This window comes from Pelophylax lessonae (genome assembly GCF_965119305.1).
Source record: "Pelophylax lessonae genome assembly, chromosome: 4".
In the NCBI taxonomy this organism is placed as follows: Eukaryota; Metazoa; Chordata; class Amphibia; order Anura; family Ranidae; genus Pelophylax; species Pelophylax lessonae.
The window spans coordinates 254,215,430-254,234,078 of NC_138771.1; the positions used below are offsets into that span (position 1 = coordinate 254,215,430).

Sequence of the window (18,649 nt, forward strand, 5' to 3'; positions counted from 1 at the left end):
GGAGGCATAGAAGTGGGATAGTTAAGCTGACAACGGCGTCATCGGCACTGGCCATGTTGGTGGAGTACTTAAAACAGTGCAACAAGGCACACAGGTCTCGCATGGAGGCCCAGTTATTGGTGGTGAAGTGGTGCTGTTCCGCAGAGCGACTCACGCGTGCGTGCTGCAGCTGAAACTCCACTATGGCCTGCTGCTGCTCGCACAGTCTTTCCAGCATGTGCAAGGTGGAGTTCCATCTTGTGGGCATGTCACATATGAGGCGGTGAGCGGGAAGGCCGAAGTTACTCTGCAGCGCTGACAGGCGAGCAGCAGCAGGGTGAGAACGCCGAAAGTGCGCACAGACGGCCCGCACTTTCTGCAGCAGCTCTGACATATCGGGTAATTTTTAAGGAACCTCTGCACCACCAAATTCAGCACATGCACCAGGCAAGGGATGTGCGTCAAACCGGCTAGGCCCAGAGCTGCTATGAGATTTCGCCCATTATCGCACACCACCAGGCCAGGCTTGAGGCTCGCTGGCAGCAACCACTCATTTGTCTGCTGTTCCATGCTCCTCCACAACTCCTGCGCGGTGTGTGTTTTTTCCCCCAAACAGGCAAGTTTTAAAACTGCCTGCTGTCGTTTACCCCTGGCCGTGCTGAAGTTGGTGGTGAAGGTGTTACGCTGACCGGATGAGGAGGCGGTAGAGGATGAGGAAGCGGAGTAGGAGGAGTTAGGAACAGGAGGCAAACTGAAGCGCCCTGCAATCCTCGGTGGTGGAAGTACATGCGCCAAATTGCTATCCGCCTCAGGCCCATCCGCCACTGCATTTACCCAGTGTGCCGTTAGGGAGATATAACGCCCCTGACCGTGCTTACTGGTCCACGTATCGGTAGTTAGGTGGACCTTGGCACAGATGGCGTTGCGCAGTGCACACCTGATTTTTTCCCCCACTTGGTTGTGCAGGGAAGGGATGGCTTGCCTGGAAAAGAAGTGGCGGCTGGGCACGACGTACCGTGGGACAGCCACCGACATAAGGTTTTTAAAACTGTGCGTCTCCACCAGACGGAATGACAGCATTTCAAAGGCGAAGAATTTTGAAATGCTGGCATTCAGGGCCAGGGATCGCGGGTGGGTAGGGAGGTACTTCCTCTTCCTCTCAAGTGTTTGGGAGATGGAAAGCTGAACGCTTCCACGGGACACGGGATGGTCTGTTTGCGGGGTGGCAGGTGCCGGTATCACTACAGATGTGGATGGAGAGGCCGAGACTGCAGCAGAAGAGGAAGCAGGAGGAGCCAGAGACCTTTCTTGGTTTTGAAGGTGTCTACTCCACTGCAGCTCGTGCTTTGCACTTAGATGCCAGATCATGCAGGTTGTGCTCAGGTTGATAAGGTTTATGCCTCGCTTCAGGCTCTGATTGCACAGGGTGCAAACCACTCGTGTCCTGTCATCAGCACATTTTCTGAAGAACTTCCACGCTAGAGAACTCCTTTGAGCTGGCTTTGGTGCGCTCGTTCCCTTGCTGCGTTGGGCAGTAGCAGGCGTAGTGTCTAGGGCACGGCCGCTCCGCTTCTGCACCCTGCTCCCTCTTCTGCTGTGCTGGTGGCTCTGTGCGACCACCGCCTCTTCCTCCAAACTACTCAGGTCACCTGCATGACCTTCATTCCATGTGGGATCGAGGACCTCATCGTCCTCCACATCATCTTCCACCCAGTCTTCACCCCTGCCCTCCTTGTCGGTCTCCACAATTCTGAATGCCGCAGCAGTTGGCACCTGCGTTTCGTCATCATCGGAGACGTGCTGCGATGGTCCTTCCATGTACTCATCTTGAGAAATAAGTGGTTGGGCATCGCTGCACTCAATCTCTTCCACTTCTGGGGCAGGGCTAGGTGGATGGCCCTGGGAAACCCTGCTGACAGAGTCCTCAAAAAGAAGGAGACTGCTGTATGACTTGGGGCTCAGACTGCTTGCCTGATTTGCAAGGGGGTGAGGTGAAAGACGGTTGGACATTGGCTGCAGGTGCCAACTCTGTCCTTTCTGCAGTAGACTGGGTGGGAGACAATGTGAAGGAACTGGAGGCACTGTCAGCAACCCAATCCACTATCGCCTGTACTTCTTCTGGCCTCATCACTTCTAGAGGCGCATTATGCCCTACCAAATACTGCTGCAGGTTGTAATGTTCTGGTACCTCTGGTACCCTTGTTCCATAATTCTCCTTTGCTAATTGCGTCCCATCTTGTGTAACAAGAGACGCATATACCTTTAAGACCGGATGACATCATTGCCGAGCGCCGCTATGAGCGGCTATTTCAATCGCCGGCTTTCTCTCACTCATCGCTCGTTCAAACCACATGTTCACCGCACCTTCTCCTGTGAAGTCGGAGCTGCTGACATTTCCTTTGCTGAACTGACGCCGGAACCTCGCCGCTGATCCGTATCTCGCTACGGGATCACCTCTCTATCTATGGACATTGTTACTACTAACCTATCTAAGTGATAAGTACCCCACAGGGGATTCCTTACTAACCAATCTCCTACTGTCATCTACTGCAATTACCAGGACTATCTATCTATCTATTCCATACCATCTGCATAGACTGTTAGCTCTTGGGACTACCTTCAACTATCCTTGCACTAGGTTACTCTGTCTAAGTATACTCCATCTGTGTCCTCTTACCATCTGCACTCTGCTTTACCATCACCTGCAACTCTCCTAATATTACTCCTAGTAATCACCATACAACCTGTCTCTCATCTATACATTCTCATATGTTCTATCCCTCCACTAAAACATCTGATTGAGTATATGTATATTGCATAACAGGCTGTACACCGTGATGAAGTCCTGAGAGTTGGATAGGTTTATTCAACAGTATCTCTACAAGGCTACTGAGTGTGATAATTCTGCAGCTGAAAATCCATCCATTAACAAAAACGCATGAACGTTACAGATTGAACGAGCCTTAAAAAAAAATATGGATTCAGCAGAATTACCCACTCATGTACTACAATTAAAACAGCAAGTAGATGCATTGATCCTTGCGCTTACAGAGGTACAAAACGAAAATCAGACCTTGAGACAGCAGGTTGGCCGTCTCACACAGCTTTCTGCTACTCAGCCCCGTGAGCCTAAGATAAACCCTCCTCTAGTGTTTTCTGGTGATCGGAGCAAATTTCGTGAATTTAAAAACGCATGTCGTTTACTTTTTTTGTTAAAACCTCTAACCTACACCACTGACCAAATTAAAGTTTGTACCATCATTTCCTATTTAACGGGTGAACCCCGGGCCTGGGCAGACGCTCTCTTTGAAAAGGATGATCCACTCCTTAATTCTTACCCTCTATTCCTAGCACAACTCGCTAGTTTATATGAAGACCCCAATAAGCAGAGTACCGCTGATACCCAGTTACGGGCCTTGAAACAAGGAAGGAGACCCGTTGAAGATTTCATGGCAAATTTTAAAAGATGGTCCCCTGATTCAGGGTGGAACGACACATATTTGAGAACGCAGTTTAGACTCGGCCTATCTGAGGCCGTTAAAGACGAGCTCGCCCGAGCGGATTTACCTGGCACTCTGGAGGGACTGATACAGACCAGTATCAATATTGACAGACGACTACGAGAAAGAAAGGCTGAGAAGATGGGCTCACCATTTTCCAGTCCTTCTCGGATGTTGCCTGCTGACCCTACTCCTATGGAGGTAGGAATGATACGCCCACCTCTGACCCTTTCTGAACGTGCCAGAAGGAAGACCGAACATCTCTGCATGTACTGCGCATCCCCGAATCATTTGATAAGCGGCTGTCCCCTTGTCCGCAGAAAAGAGGGTGAGTGTTCAAATGTCTTGCTAGGCGGACTCACAACTTCCTTTTCTAATCCTTATCTGTTTGTTCATTTAACATTGCAGTGGGACCAAACTAGGATCACCACCAAGGCTATGATCGACACAGGATCTTGTGGAAACTACATTGACATTTGTTTTGTCTCCCTTAATAAAATACCTATTGTTTCAAAACCCAAACCTGTCTCCGTTAGTTTTATTAACGTTACCCCCCTATCCTCTGGTCCTATCACCAGTCAGACACAGGCACTCCTTGTAACTGCTGACGAGTCTCATGTGGAGACCACCACCTTTGATGTGTTAACATCACCACATTTCCCAATCATTTTGGGACTTCCCTGGTTACACATACATCAACCAATCATCGATTGGAAAACAAGAACGCTAGCGTTCTCTTCTCACTATTGTGAAACGACGTGTAATCTCCCCACATATGTTAGGATCCTGTCTGTAGTGCCGGATGACATTATACCCAAGTGTTATCAGGACTTATCGGAGGTTTTCCTTGAAAAAACTGCTCAAATGCTACCTCCTCATAGGGACTATGATTGTTGTATCGATCTACTCCCTAATAGCAAGTTGCCCTTCGGACATGTTTATCCTCTCTCACAGGATGAACTCTCTCATCTTAAGGAGTATCTGGATGAGAACTTGGCAAAAGGATTCATCCGACCTTCTACTTCCTCCACTGCTGCTGGACTCTTCTTTGTCCGCAATAAGGATTCTAGCCTTAGGCCTATCATTGATTTCAGACAATTAAATGCCATTACAATAAAGGATCGTTATCCTTTACCTCTTATTCCTGAACTTATCGAACAGGTGCGTGGAGCTTCTCTCTTTTCAAAATTGGACCTAAAAGGGGCATACAATTTAATTCGAATCCGTAAAGGGGATGAATGGAAGACGGCATTCAGAACCAGATACGGACTGTTTGAGTACCTTGTAATGCCATTTGGGCTATGTAATGCTCCCGCAGCCTTCCAACGGTTTATAAATGAGATATTCAGGGACTTGCTTGACGTTTGTGTTGTAGTATATTTGGACGATATACTTATCTATTCTCATTCCTTACCTGAGCACATAAAACATGTGAGACTTGTGTTGTCAAGACTACTTGCACATAACTTATATGTTAAATCAAAAAAATGTTTGTTTCATAAAGAGGAAGTACTATTCCTAGGATATATTATATCAAAAAATGGAATCAAGATGACACCTGGCTGGATACCTCCGATATACATGCCCCTAGACTGATTCGCAATTTCCACTCGAAATATCCAGAAAAACCAGTTCTAGAGGCCTTCCGGAGCCGGCCTTAAGGGGGGGGGGGGGTACTGTAATGTTCTGGTACCTCTGGTACCCTTGTTCCATAATTCTCCTTTGCTAATTGCGTCCCATCTTGTGTAACAAGAGACGCATATACCTTTAAGACCGGATGACATCATTGCCGAGCGTCGCTATGAGCGGCTATTTCAATCGCCGGCTTTCTCTCACTCATCGCTCGTTCAAACCACATGTTCACCGCACCTTCTCCTGTGAAGTCGGAGCTGCTGACATTTCCTTTGCTGAACTGACGCCGGAACCTCGCCGCTGATCCGTATCTCGCTACGGGATCACCTCTCTATCTATGGACATTGTTACTACTAACCTATCTAAGTGATAAGTACCCCACAGGGGATTCCTTACTAACCAATCTCCTACTGTCATCTACTGCAATTACCAGGACTATCTATCTATCTATTCCATACCATCTGCATAGACTGTTAGCTCTTGGGACTACCTTCAACTATCCTTGCACTAGGTTACTCTGTCTAAGTATACTCCATCTGTGTCCTCTTACCATCTGCACTATACTAGACATCAGAACCTATCTGCTTTACCATCACCTGCAACTCTCCTAATATTACTCCTAGTAATCACCATACAACCTGTCTCTCATCTATACATTCTCATATGTTCTATCCCTCCACTAAAACATCTGATTGAGTATATGTATATTGCATAACAGGCTGTACACCGTGATGAAGTCCTGAGAGTTGGATAGGTTTATTCAACAGTATCTCTACAAGGCTACTGAGTGTGATAATTCTGCAGCTGAAAATCCATCCATTAACAAAAACGCATGAACGTTACACAGGTTCTGTCGCCTACTCACACTTGAGGAAGGTGTTTCACTTGTGCGTGTAGCAGGCACAGATCGACCACGTCCTCTCCTTGCAACAGGAGCTCTACCAGCAGCACCACGACCCAGGCCATGGCCCCTATTTGACGGTCTCCTCATATTTCTGTAATTTATGATCTTGCCCTAGAAAGGTGTTTATTGAATAGCGGAACAAAACAACAACAGTATCGCACGGGTGTATCTCACAGTCAAATATGCAAACTATGCCGCAATTTAATTTTTTTTACCCCAAAAGGGTGTATATTGAATAGAAAAAAGGATAAAAAACTGTGTATCTCACACGTACAAACACAGACTAGGCCCCGATTAAAAATTTTTGTACCCTAAAGGGAGGATGAGGAAGAGGAGTAGGAGGAGTTCGGAACAGGAGGCAAACTGAAGCGCCCTGCAATCCTTGGCGGTGGAAGGAGATGCGCCAAACAAATTTAAAAGGTGCATCTCACAATTACCGATACAGACTATGCCGTAATTTAATTTTTTACACTCCAAAAGGGTGTATATTGAATAGCGGAATAGGAAAAATTTTATAATACGGTGTATCTCACACGTACAAACACAGACTAGGCCCCAATTACAATTTTTTGTACCCTAAAGGCAGGATGAGGAAGAGGAGTAGGAGGAGTTGGGAACAGGAGGCAAACTGAAGCGCCCTGCAATCCTTGGTGGTGGAAGGAGATGCGCCAAACAAATTTAAAAAGGTGTATCTCACATGTACCGATACAGACTATGCCGTAATTTAATTTTTTACACTCAAACAGGGTGTATATTGAATAGCGGAATAGAAAAATTTTTATAAAACGGTGTATCTCACACGTACAAACACAGACTAGGCCCCGATTACTATTTTTTGTACCCTAAAGGCATAATGAGGAAGAGGAGTAGGAGGAGTTGGGAACAGGAGGCAAACTGAAGCGCCCTGCAATCCTCGGCAGTGGAAGGAGATGCGCCAAACAAATTTAAAAAGGTGTATCTCACATGTACCGATACAGACTATAGAAACATAGAATGTGTCGGCAGATAAGAACCATTTGGCCCATCTAGTCTGCCCAATATATCTGAATCCTATGAATAGTCCCTGGCCCTATCTTATATGAAGGATAGCCTTATGCCTATCCCATGCATGCTTAAACTCCTTCACTGTATTTGCAGCTACCACTTCTGCAGGAAGGTTATTCCATGCATCCACTACTCTCTCAGTAAAGTAATACTTCCTCATATTACTTTTAAACCTTTGCCCCTCTAATTTAAAACTGTGTCCTCTTTTAGTAGTTTTTCTTCTTTTAAATATGCTCTCCTTCTTTACCGAGTTGATTCGCTTTATGTATTTAAAAGTTTCTATCATATCCCCTCTGTCTCTTCTTTCTTCCAAGCTATACATGTTAAGGTCCTTTAACCTTTCCTGGTAAGTTTTTTCCTGCAATCCATGTACTAGTTTAGTAGCTCTTCTCTGAACTCTCCGTAATTTAATTTTTTACACTCAAACAGGGTGTATATTGAATAGCGGAATAGGAAAAATTTTACAAAACGGTGGTGTATCTCACACGTACAAACACAGACTAGGCCCCGATTACTATTTTTTGTACCCCCAAAGGCAGGATGAGGAGTAGGAGGAGTTCGGAACAGGCAGGAGGCACACTGAAGCACCCTGCAATCCTCGGCGGTATGAGATGCGCCCCAAAAATTGGAAAGGTGTATCTCACACGTACCGATACAGACTATCCCGCAATTTAATTGTTTTTACCCTAAAGGTGTAGATTGAATAGCGGAATAGAAAATATGATATCAAAAGGTGTATGTATCTCACACATAGAGACCCAGACTAGGCCCAAATTACTATTTTTTGTACCCCCAAAGGCAGGATGAGGAGTAGGAGAGTTCGGAATAGGCAGGAGGCACACTGAAGCACCCTGCAATCCTCGGCAGTATGAGATGCGCCCCAAAAATTTGAAAGGTGTATCTCACACGTACCGATACAGACTATCCCGCAATTTAATTGTTTTTACCCCAAGGGTGTAGATTGAATAGCGGAATAGAAAATATGATATAAAATTGGTGATTTATCAATAGCACATGTGAACAGCAGTGTCTTATATCAGTCAGCTCTGCTGCAGGCTATGGAGGGAAAAAAAAAGAAAATTCCCCTTTTAAGTTTGTAATTTTTAACTAGATTAGTACAGACTATGCCACAATTTAATTTTTTTTAACCCAAGGGTGTATATTGAATAGTGGAATAGAAAAAAGTGTATAACTTTCTAAATCATTCAATAATAGCACATGTGAACACAGCAGTGTATTATCACAGTCAGCACAGCAGCACTGAAGGAAAAACGCTGCACACAACTGACTGATAAAAAATACTTTTTTCTCCCTCCTCCTCAGTGGGCAAAAAGATTGTGTTCACACCACCCCACACAAAGCAAAATCGATGTGGACCACTGACCCTGCCTATCTCCAGCCTCTCCCTAAAAGGATCGATAAGATCGGTCACTGCAAACCCCCCCCCCCCCCACACAGCAAAATGGATTGTAGAACACTGACCCTGCCTATCTCCAGCCTCTCCCTAAAATGCCCCAATATCTCGCCCTGCCTGCAGCACTCCGACCTGTCCTTCAATTCTTTTCGGACATGATATGATTTTTGCCTGTCTGTCCCTAATCATCAGCCAGCACGTATGATGTGTGCTCTGTCCCTGTACTACAGCAGAATGACGCAGCGGCGCTCGGTCTCGAACTTATAAAGACTTGGTCACATGCTTCAGATGGCCAATCACAGCTACTAATACATTTGTAGGCATGGCTGGGATGGCCTAAGGCACACCAGTTAAACGCTTGTTGATTGGCTGTTGAAAGCCCGCCATTAAAAGCGCGCCAATGCATACAAACCCGGAAATAAAATGACGAACACGGATTTTTACCCAAACATACAGTAAAGTTTTCGGGTCCGTGTTCGGGTAAACAAAAATTCAATTATTCGGTACGAACACGAATAATACAGTCCGTGTTCGCTCAACACTACTTATGATGATCGGGCATCCACAAAGATTTAGCCATACAGTATAACACATGCACTATAGACGGTTGTGGGTTACCGGTCAGGTGGATTGGTACTGGAGGCCGCCATGACACACTGACAAAAGGATGTGAGGAGTAAGTCTGATACCTGTCAAAACGTAAAATAATTAATATTAAAATAAGTTAGGAAGGCACATGGTGTGCAAACTACAAAAAAAATCACAATAAAACTTACTGTCAGTTCCTGAGGTTCCAGTTCTTCAATATCATGAGAAAAAAGTGCCTCTGGGATCTCAGGAACGGCGATTGGATTACCGGATCCCATTACTGCTGTCAGCCTATCGGAAATCACCGCCACCTGTGACGAGACCTCTGTAAAAGAGTTCAATGTACTAGTCAGTGTGTCCCTGATTTCCTGTTCTGGTGACAACACTAATAAGCTGGATTTCCCATCACTTTCTCTCCCAGTCATAACTGTCACCAAGGAAAATGGAGAGGGAGGCCCTCCCCAGTGAGAACACTGTCAGCCATAGCAAAGTAAATAGGGCTGGGGGTGCATTATCAGCAGACATGGTCATTTTGCCCTGGAATGGGCAAGTTACATTTTTTTCAAAAGTAGTCTGAGTTTTACACACTGATTTTTAAATATTGCCTATAGTTGTACTTTAAGTAGGCCACTTATCACCCACCATCATATCGCTTGCCATCCATGATATATGGTCTCAGCTCCCAAAGTGCTGCCTGTAACCTCGCCATAGGCTCCTCATTCAGGGACACATCCATCTTCTCATTCCCTAATGGATCAGAAAATCAGTTTAAACAAATAAAAAATGTCTCTATGTTGGGTGGGAGATCCAAAGCAAACATCAAGTATCAATCACCGTACTAATTCCTTACATGAGATGTGAGACTTCACAGCGTTCGGTAGTCAAGATGATACAGTATACCCCAACACAACCATGACTGGGTTCTGATCAATTTAAAGAAGTATGGCCAAACCTCTTTTGGCTGTACTTCTCTTATGGATCACAGAAGAGCACTTACAAGGGACTATATAAAAAAAACTTGTGCGCTGCTATGTGTATAATGATGTAAATAAGTGTGAATATTTCAACTGTGACTTAAGAAAGTCATGTGACCAGTGACGCAACGCGTCACACCAAGCCGTTGATGTCACTTCCGGTGTCTCGTAAACCAGGAAGTAAGCGGTGAGGAGGCGAGCTCTTGATGTCCTTTTACCATAAGCAACTGTACAAGACGTTATAAAAGGTGAGTGGGCAATTTTATACAGTGCCTTGTGAAAGTATTCGCCCCCTTGAACTTTTCGACCTTTTGCCACATTTCAGGCTTCAAACATAAAGATATAAAACTGTAATTTTTTGTGAAGAATCAACAGCAAGTGGGACACAATCATGAAGTGGAATGAAATTTATTGGATATATTAAACTTTTTTAACAAATAAAAAAACTGAAAAATTGGGCGTGCAAAATTATTCAGCCCCCTTAAGTTAATACTTTGTAGCGCCACCTTTTGCTGCGATTACAGCTGTAAGTCGCTTGGGGTATGTCTCTATCAGTTTTGCACATCGAGAGACTGAAATTTTTGCCCATTCCTCCTTGCAAAACTGCTCGAGCTCAGTGAGGTTGGATGGAGAGCGTTTGTGAACAGCAGTTTTCAGTTCTTTCCACAGATTAACCATTGGATTCAGGTCTGGACTTTGACTTGGCCATTCTAACACCTGGATATGTTTATTTGTGAACCATTCCATTGTAGATTTTGCTTTATGTTTTGGATCATTGTCTTGTTGGAAGACAAATCTCCGTCCCGGTCTCAGGTCTTTTGCAGACTCCATCAGGTTTTCTTCCAGAATGGTCCTGTATTTGGCTCCATCCATCTTCCCATCAATTTTACCCATCTTCCCTGTCCCTGCTGAAGAAAAGCAGGCCCAAACCATGATGCTGCCACCACCATGTTTGACAGTGGGGATGGTGTGTTCAGGGTGATGAGCTGTGTTGCTTTTACGCCAAACATAACGTTTTGCATTGTTGCCAAAAAGTTCGATTTTGGCTTCAGTTGACCAGAGCACCTTCTTCCACATGTTTGATGTGTCTCCCAGGTGGCTTGTGGCAAACTTTAAACGACACTTTTTATGGATATCTTTAAGAAATGGCTTTCTTCTTGCCACTCTTCCATAAAGGACAGATTTGTGCAGTATACGACTGATTGTTGTCCTATGGACAGAGTCTCCCACCTCAGCTGTAGATCTCTGCAGTTCATCCAGAGTGATCATGGGCCTCTTGGCTGCATCTCTGATCAGTCTTCTCCTTGTATGAGCTGAAAGTTTAGAGGGACGGCCAGGTCTTTGTAGATTTGCAGTGGTCTGATACTCCTTCCATTTCAATATTATCGCTTGCACAGTGCTCCTTGGGATGTTTAAAGCTTGGGAAATCTTTTTGTATCCAAATCCGGCTTTAAACTTCTCCACAACAGTATCTCGGACCTGCCTGGTGTGTTCCTTGTTCTTCATGATGCTCTCTGCGCTTTAAACTGACCTCTGAGACTATCACAGTGCAGGTGCATTTATACGGAGACTTGATTACACACAGGTGGATTCTATTTATCATCATTAGTCATTTAGGTCAACATTGGATCATTCAGAGATTCTCACTGAACTCCTGGAGAGAGTTTGCTGCACTGAAAGTAAAGGGGCTGAATAATTTTGCACACCCAATTTTTCAGTTTTTTATTTGTTAACAAAGTTTGAAATATCCAATAAATTTCGTTCCACTTCATGATTGTGTCCCACTTGTTGTTGACAGTTTTATATCTTTATATTTGAAGCCTGAAATGTGGCAAAAGGTCGAAAAGTTCAAGGGGGCCGAATATTTTCGCAAGGCACTGTATAGATTTAATAAAAATGCATATATTTAAGCAATATTGCGCTATGATTGTCTCTTGTGCTCTGAGCAATCTCGAAGGAGCAGTTTCCACTGTATGCTACAAGGACTGCAGGGGATCCTGGATACAGCACATGTTTTTTCACGATTATTGAAGACCTGTATACTTAAAGCGGAGTTCCACCCAAAAGTAGAACTTCCGCTCATTTGCTTCCTCCCCCCCTCTGATGCCACATTTGGCACCTTTCAAAAAGAAAGGAAACAATAAAGTTAGCCCAATTTTTTTGTAGATTGTTAAAGCTGAATCTGGCTTTGTTTGGGACTCCAAACAGCCAGCGGACATGCGGGCTGGTTGCTCAGGTCTCCTGGTGGGGTGGAGTGGGGTGGGAGACACGGGCTGAGCGAGGAAGGCGGCGGGAGTGGGGGGAGGTCCCCTCCTGCTCGCTGGGATAACGAGCAGCTCCTGAGCCGCATCGGCTGTTATCTTCTGAAAGCCGACCGCCGGCTCTAAAAAACGGTACCGGGATGACGCCTCTAGCTGCTGATCATCCCGCTACAAACCACTTCTCCGAGCCGACGTACAGGTACAGGTACGTCGATTCGCGGGGAGTGGTTAACTTTAACTTAAATGGGGCTGAAGTCCACCACTGGCTGACATCACAGAGCCGGTCCAGGCTCTGCAGGGATCTTGACAATAACGTTGGAATCTGCCAAAGTACCTGACTGGCAGCTGGCTCAGCCTCTTCGCTCGCTGCTGAGAGCCTGAGCCAGCTGCTCCCATCCCCTCCATAAAACTTCAGAGAGAGCTAGAGGGGAAAAGCACAGAGCAGTGACTGACAGTCAGCGCTCTGTGCTCAGAGCGGTGCCGAGAACAGTCAGTCTTTGATTGATTGGTTCTCGGTGTAGAGTCGGCAGGGGACAGCTGCAGCATCAGATCCATGTTGCAGCCATCTAGGGGAGTATGTAAGTTTATTTAGTTTGATTCCCACACTTCTCTTTTAATGTATTATGGACCCCATTGGAAGCAGGAATAAAATGTTTGTATTGGGTGTAAACAAGTACAGTTTTTGCACCTATAAAGTCTGTGTGAGTTTTACATTTCAATTACGGATGGAGCACAGAAGGCTGAATCACCCAATCCCTACTTAATGCTGAACTCATCATTTTATTATGTTTTAGGCTCCATTCACACCTGGGCGTTTTTGACCGTTTTTCAGCTCCAAAAACGCTAAAAAAAAAACGTTCCAAAACGCCCAACAAGTAAAACCCCATTCATTTAAATGGCCTTTGTTCACATCTGAGCGTTTTAACGCCTGAAGCAAAACGCCTGTAGCTGAAAAAAGTACATGAGCTTCTTTTTGGGCTGATTACCAGCGTTTTTGATAGATGTCAATGCCTGCTTTCAAAAATGCCTGAACAAAAACGCCTGAAAATCGCGGTAAAAAACGCGAGAAAACGCTACGCTCAAGTGTGAATGTGAATGCAGCCTAAATGTTTTATATTTTACCTCTACAATGTAACTTTTATTTTTTATTCCAACCACATACAAAACATCAGTCTGAAAGCTTTGCGTTATTATAGTTTGCTTTGCCTAGATTTCAGCTTTAGGTACAATATATAGATATGTTTGTTGAATTTCATATCACAATGCGTCATGTTCAATTATTACGCAAATCTCAAGTTTGATTTGAAGTAATTAATCAAAATGCGACTAATCTGACCGGTTAACCATCATCCTGACGACACTCGAACACCCGGGATCCTCACCTTCCAGCTTCCGATGCTTCTCAAGTTCACAGGCATCTAGATACGAGCTCAGCATGTTTTCAGGGATCTTATCGGCTCTACAGCGATTAAAAGAAATTTGAGATGGCATTATGGTGTATTTTAGTGAGCATATCACATGACTTAGTATTTTAATGTTTATCTTACAGTAATACCATACTGGACAAGATAACAGGTTCACTTTATTGTATGGACCATAATATACATGTACTGTATCTACACTACCTTTCACTCTCCCCTATATTGGGAACAGTGGGATTACCGATGTTCATAAGCGCCCCCTTTTGCTTTCGCAGTTCCCGGGTTAGACGATCCCAGGTGACCCTCCATCACAGGCTCTGTGTGGCAACAGCTTTAACTTATTCGTAAGTAAGGAATTAATTGTGATAGGCATTGCTACAAATGGGCGTTTTCATTTTTAGACACATTGTTATTTATATATGCTTCTTTGTAGATAATGGATTGAACCTGTTCCTGAAGAAGTTGTTCCCACGAAACGCATAGAGCATATTAGGATGCAATTTCCATAATTTTTTTTTACCATAATCTCCATGTCTGTCTTTACAATTATTTTTCCATCATGAATTTATACCATTACTATTGTGAATGTATTTCTTACCTCCAGCCTGTTCTGAATATATTGTACTATCCATGTATGTCATCATTCCATATATTGATTTTATCATCTTACAACATTTCTACTAATTGCTACATACAAATAAAACATATATTTTGATTTGATTTTATATCCCCTTTTTTGTATATATATACTTCATGCCTATACACCTCAATTTAGAGATGGAGGTACAATAGTATTTGTAGCCTCATTTAAAGTCCCAACCTCTTCTCTTTCTACATATAAGCACCCCAGAAGCCACCTATGACAGACCCAACTGGGCCAGGGGCTTTTGGAGGGGACTATTCTACCCACCTGATTACCCACCTTCTACCCACCTGATTATGGATTTTGTCTGCTTCTCCTGGTCAAAGCATAAGTAGAGCCGGTCCTGAAACTCTATGACTGGCCGGGAGTATCTACCAGGATTATGCGGCCAGGAAGTCCCCAAATAAGTGGTGTGGACAGACCGTGCAGACGCACCTTCACCATTCGGGGATTCAGGGATACCGAACTCTTCCTGGGCATATTTCTTATCTTGCCTCGGGTGGTCCTGCAAAGCTGCATAATCCAGCATTTGCCAATTTTGCCCCTGCTACTACCAACTGTATATTATTAACTTTTTTTACAATTTCCCCAAAGATGTGCCACCTGGTAACCTAGATCCGAGCTGGTTCCGGGGTGGGGCATTTAGAAACGAGTGGTGTAATGTGGAACTGTTTGTGGGCATCCTGGTGGGCACAACCTGGAGAATCAAGACTTAATGTGGATATGTTTTCCAGCACATAGACAAGGGAGGCAGGGTGGGGAATTCCTGTGACTATTAGCCAGACTAAGCCTGGATTCACGCAATTGCAAACACAGACATCGCATGTGATTCGCACCGCATTGCTGTGCAGATCACATGCGATGTCTACGATGCAAATTCAGCAGCTGAGAAACTCCTGCAACATAGCTGGATAAAGATGGGCTCAGGTAAGTATTAGGGGGGCTACTGCACATAGAAGGTTTTTTTCATCTTAATGCATAGAAAGCACCTTCTGCTTTTATAACCCCTTTAGGAACCATTGTGATTGGTTACTGATTGTTAGTGGGCAACACATTCGGCCACTTGCTAGCAGCTGACAAAGCAATGGCATTTGGTAATGTATCCCCAGCACAGGGCATCATGTGGAGGAACATTTATATACATATTGTAGACAGGAAGAGGTTGGTTCAGGAGGTAACATCTAATGATAAGTTTGTTTTTAGGATGGTGTCTAAGTGGAGGGAAATCTTGCCTTGCAGTGCTAGGCTCATGGGACTGACTTACACCACATTCACTATCTGTAGTGAGTTTGTGTCTACTCTCTGTGCTTCCATGGGTCTCCTACACTCTATGGCACATTTTCTTCTGTGTTTCTGCGTGAAATCCTACTTTGTCTATTGTTCATATCCCCTGCGTGAAAATTTTACATCTGTTTCCTTTTTATATTTAAAAAAAAAATGATTGCATCAGAAAGAATGGTATACAATCAGGAGGTAACTAGAAAGGTCCAAACTTATGAATATCCAATTCTCTTACCGTTTTAATGAGTCAATCAGTAACATGAGTGAATCTGGATTCTTGGGCAGCTATATTAAAATAAAAAGAAGAGATTATCAGTAAACTTTCATCTCCATTCATGAACATTTAAACAATGACATCATTTGAGTTGTCATGTCATCTATACATATGACTGGAGCACATGAGACGTGTATACTGACCACTCTGGGGGTGAGCAGTGCAGGCAGGAAGCGCGATGTAAAGTATGGCCTCCGGAAGATGCTGCAAATCAATACACAGAATTTAATTTCAGAGCTGATAAAAGTGGTAAATCGTAACTATATAACAAACATTTTATATGTGGAAGCAATATAAAAAAAATAGACATAACTGTAATAAATCCGTAGGGGGCATAATCCAGATTCACATATATTGTGACAGGAAGTCAGGTAAATCTGTGGATGTAGTCACAGACAAGAGATACATTTCCACCTGGTTTAGAAAATTCACCAATTACTATAGGGTGTCGGCTGCAGAGGTAGCCAGGACGGCTTAGCCACTTAAGCCCCGGAAGATTTTACCCCCTTCCTGACCAGGGGGTATTTTGCGATTCGGCACTGCGTGACTTTAACGGACAATTGCGCGGTCGTGCGACGCTGTACCTAAACAAATTTGGCGTCCTTTTTTTCCCACAAACAGAGCTTTCTTTTGGTGGTATTTGATCACCTGTGCGATTTTTTGATCACGCGCTATAAAACAAAAAAAGAGCGTCAATTTTGCAAAAATAGCAATATTTTTCACATTTTTTTATATGAAATTCCCCCCCAAAAAAATGTAAAAATCAAAATGTTTTAACATTTTCGGCCAATTTGTTTTATGCTACCTATGTTTGGTAAAAAAAATCGCAAAAAGCGTATTTTGATTGGTTTGCGCAAAAGTTATTGCGTTTACTAACAAAGGGAAAGATTTTTGTCATTTTTGTTGTTTTTTTTTTTAACGCGTAATGGCGGTGATCTGAGATTTTTTTTGCGGTACTGCGACATTGGGGCGGACAGATCGGACCCTTGACTGACATTTGTGACACTTTTGGGGTTACCAGTGACATTTCTACAGTAATCAGTGCTATACATATGCACTGTTACTGTAAAAATACACTGGTAGTGAAGGGGTTAACTTTATTTGGGAGGGAGGGGCTGTGTGTATCCCTAGGGGCGTGCTTTCTACTGTGATTGGCTGTGGCTTGAGCTGTAAGGACACTGATCAACGGATCTACATACTAGATCCGTGTGATCAGTGTCTTTACAGCGAGGAGAATGACAGGTGGCTTGTTTACACAAGCTGCCTGACATTCTCCCTCTCCCTCGCCGAGTGACCGGCGGACATCGGGTCCGCTAGTCACACGCGCGGGGGGGTCCGTGACCACGCGGGAGCGCGCCTCCGGCTGCGCGCGCTCGCTCCCTAGACCCTCACAAGCTAGTGACGTAGCCCTACGTCACTTTGCCTGTGAGGGGCTGACTGCCGACGTAGATCGGCGTTAGGCAGTCGGCAAGTGGTTAAGGAAGTTGAAAGGCCTTCAGCTGTTCGAAATGAGGAAGTTAAGGCCTCTATAATTTGTCCAAAGGAAGTCCTATTGATTGCTGCCTCCTGACGCCGTGTGGGCTGGGGAGAGGAGGACAGTCAGATGTGTGCCTCCCGACGCTGTGAGAGCCTGGGAGAAGGAATGCTGCCTCCTGACGCCGTGTGGGTAACGGAGGACAATCAGATGGGTGCCCCCTGAAGCTGTGTGAGCATAGGAGGGGAAGACCTCCTGAAGCGATGTGCACTGAGGAGGGTAACAAGTGTAAAGACTACTCAAGGATCGTTTCTATGTGAAAAGAAACCAATGGAGATATCCTGTGTGAAGGGGAAATTGATAAAGTGTGAAGACTTCTCAAGGTGAGACAATGAACTATTTCTATGTGGAAGAAATAAATGAACTGTTTGCTATGTGAAGAGACAAGCAAAAGGACATGGTCAATGTGAAGAGGAAAAGGGACATGTTCAATGGACATTTGTTGTGTGAAGAAAAAACATGGACTATTGAGTGTCTGCTGTAGGATCAGCAAAGTTTGCCCAACAGTAGGTTGGAGACAGACTCCGTAGGTAGGTTCCTGTGTGTGAGAAGGTAGCCGCCCACAGTGGCAAGGATTTTTTTTGTGTTTTATTTTTATTTTGATGTTTTTGAAGCTTGCACTTGTGTGAAGAGAATTGCAAGAATAAACCAAACTGTTGTTTGCAACCACTTCTCAGCTATCTCCCTGTGTAAACGCACCCCCCCCCAAAGGGTCATCCACGCCTACCACCAAGCTAATCTCCCACATATGGTGGAGGTATGCATTGGGCAGAAGCAGAGATCCCTGCAAAGAAGTGCATATGCTCTATGAACTTTGTCTGGTGCATGAGATTGCACAATCTGTGTGTGCAGGAGAGAAGATCCTGAAAGAGAGGTAAAACTACTTGTTTAAAGAGACAGTGGTCTCAAAAAGTTTTGATGGACTTTGTTGTGTCTGGTGCATGAGATTGCACAAACTGTGTGTGCAGGAAAGGAGATCCTGCAAGATAGAGAAAAACTACTAGTTTTTTTTTTTATTTATATCTTTATTGGTATTTTATACATACATTTCCACACATACCTTAACATATGAATCCCACGCCCCCACTCCCACCTTCTTCCCCACCCTCCCCCCCCCCCAGCCCAAGAAAAAGAAAAAACAAAAAAAAAAAAAGAAATTCCCAACATTCCACCATATATAAACAATCAATATTACAATAG

At 44.3% G+C, this 18,649-nt stretch overlaps 1 protein-coding gene across 1 annotated transcript in view; it reads right to left on the minus strand.

Annotated features, from left to right (window-relative positions):
- The window catches only part of FANCA (FA complementation group A), a gene marked incomplete at its 3' end in the record, with an annotated part of 185,566 nt that overhangs the window by 91,436 nt on the left and 75,481 nt on the right, over window positions 1-18,649 (minus strand). Inside the window, exons 19-24 of the mRNA XM_082257122.1 lie at window positions 16,059-16,119; window positions 15,877-15,926; window positions 13,679-13,755; window positions 9,704-9,808; window positions 9,250-9,386; window positions 9,092-9,162 (exon numbers count right to left, since the gene is read on the minus strand). Coding sequence (XP_082113248.1) covers window positions 9,092-9,162; window positions 9,250-9,386; window positions 9,704-9,808; window positions 13,679-13,755; window positions 15,877-15,926; window positions 16,059-16,119 — 501 coding nt within the window. The remainder of the gene's footprint in view (window positions 1-9,091; window positions 9,163-9,249; window positions 9,387-9,703; window positions 9,809-13,678; window positions 13,756-15,876; window positions 15,927-16,058; window positions 16,120-18,649) is intronic.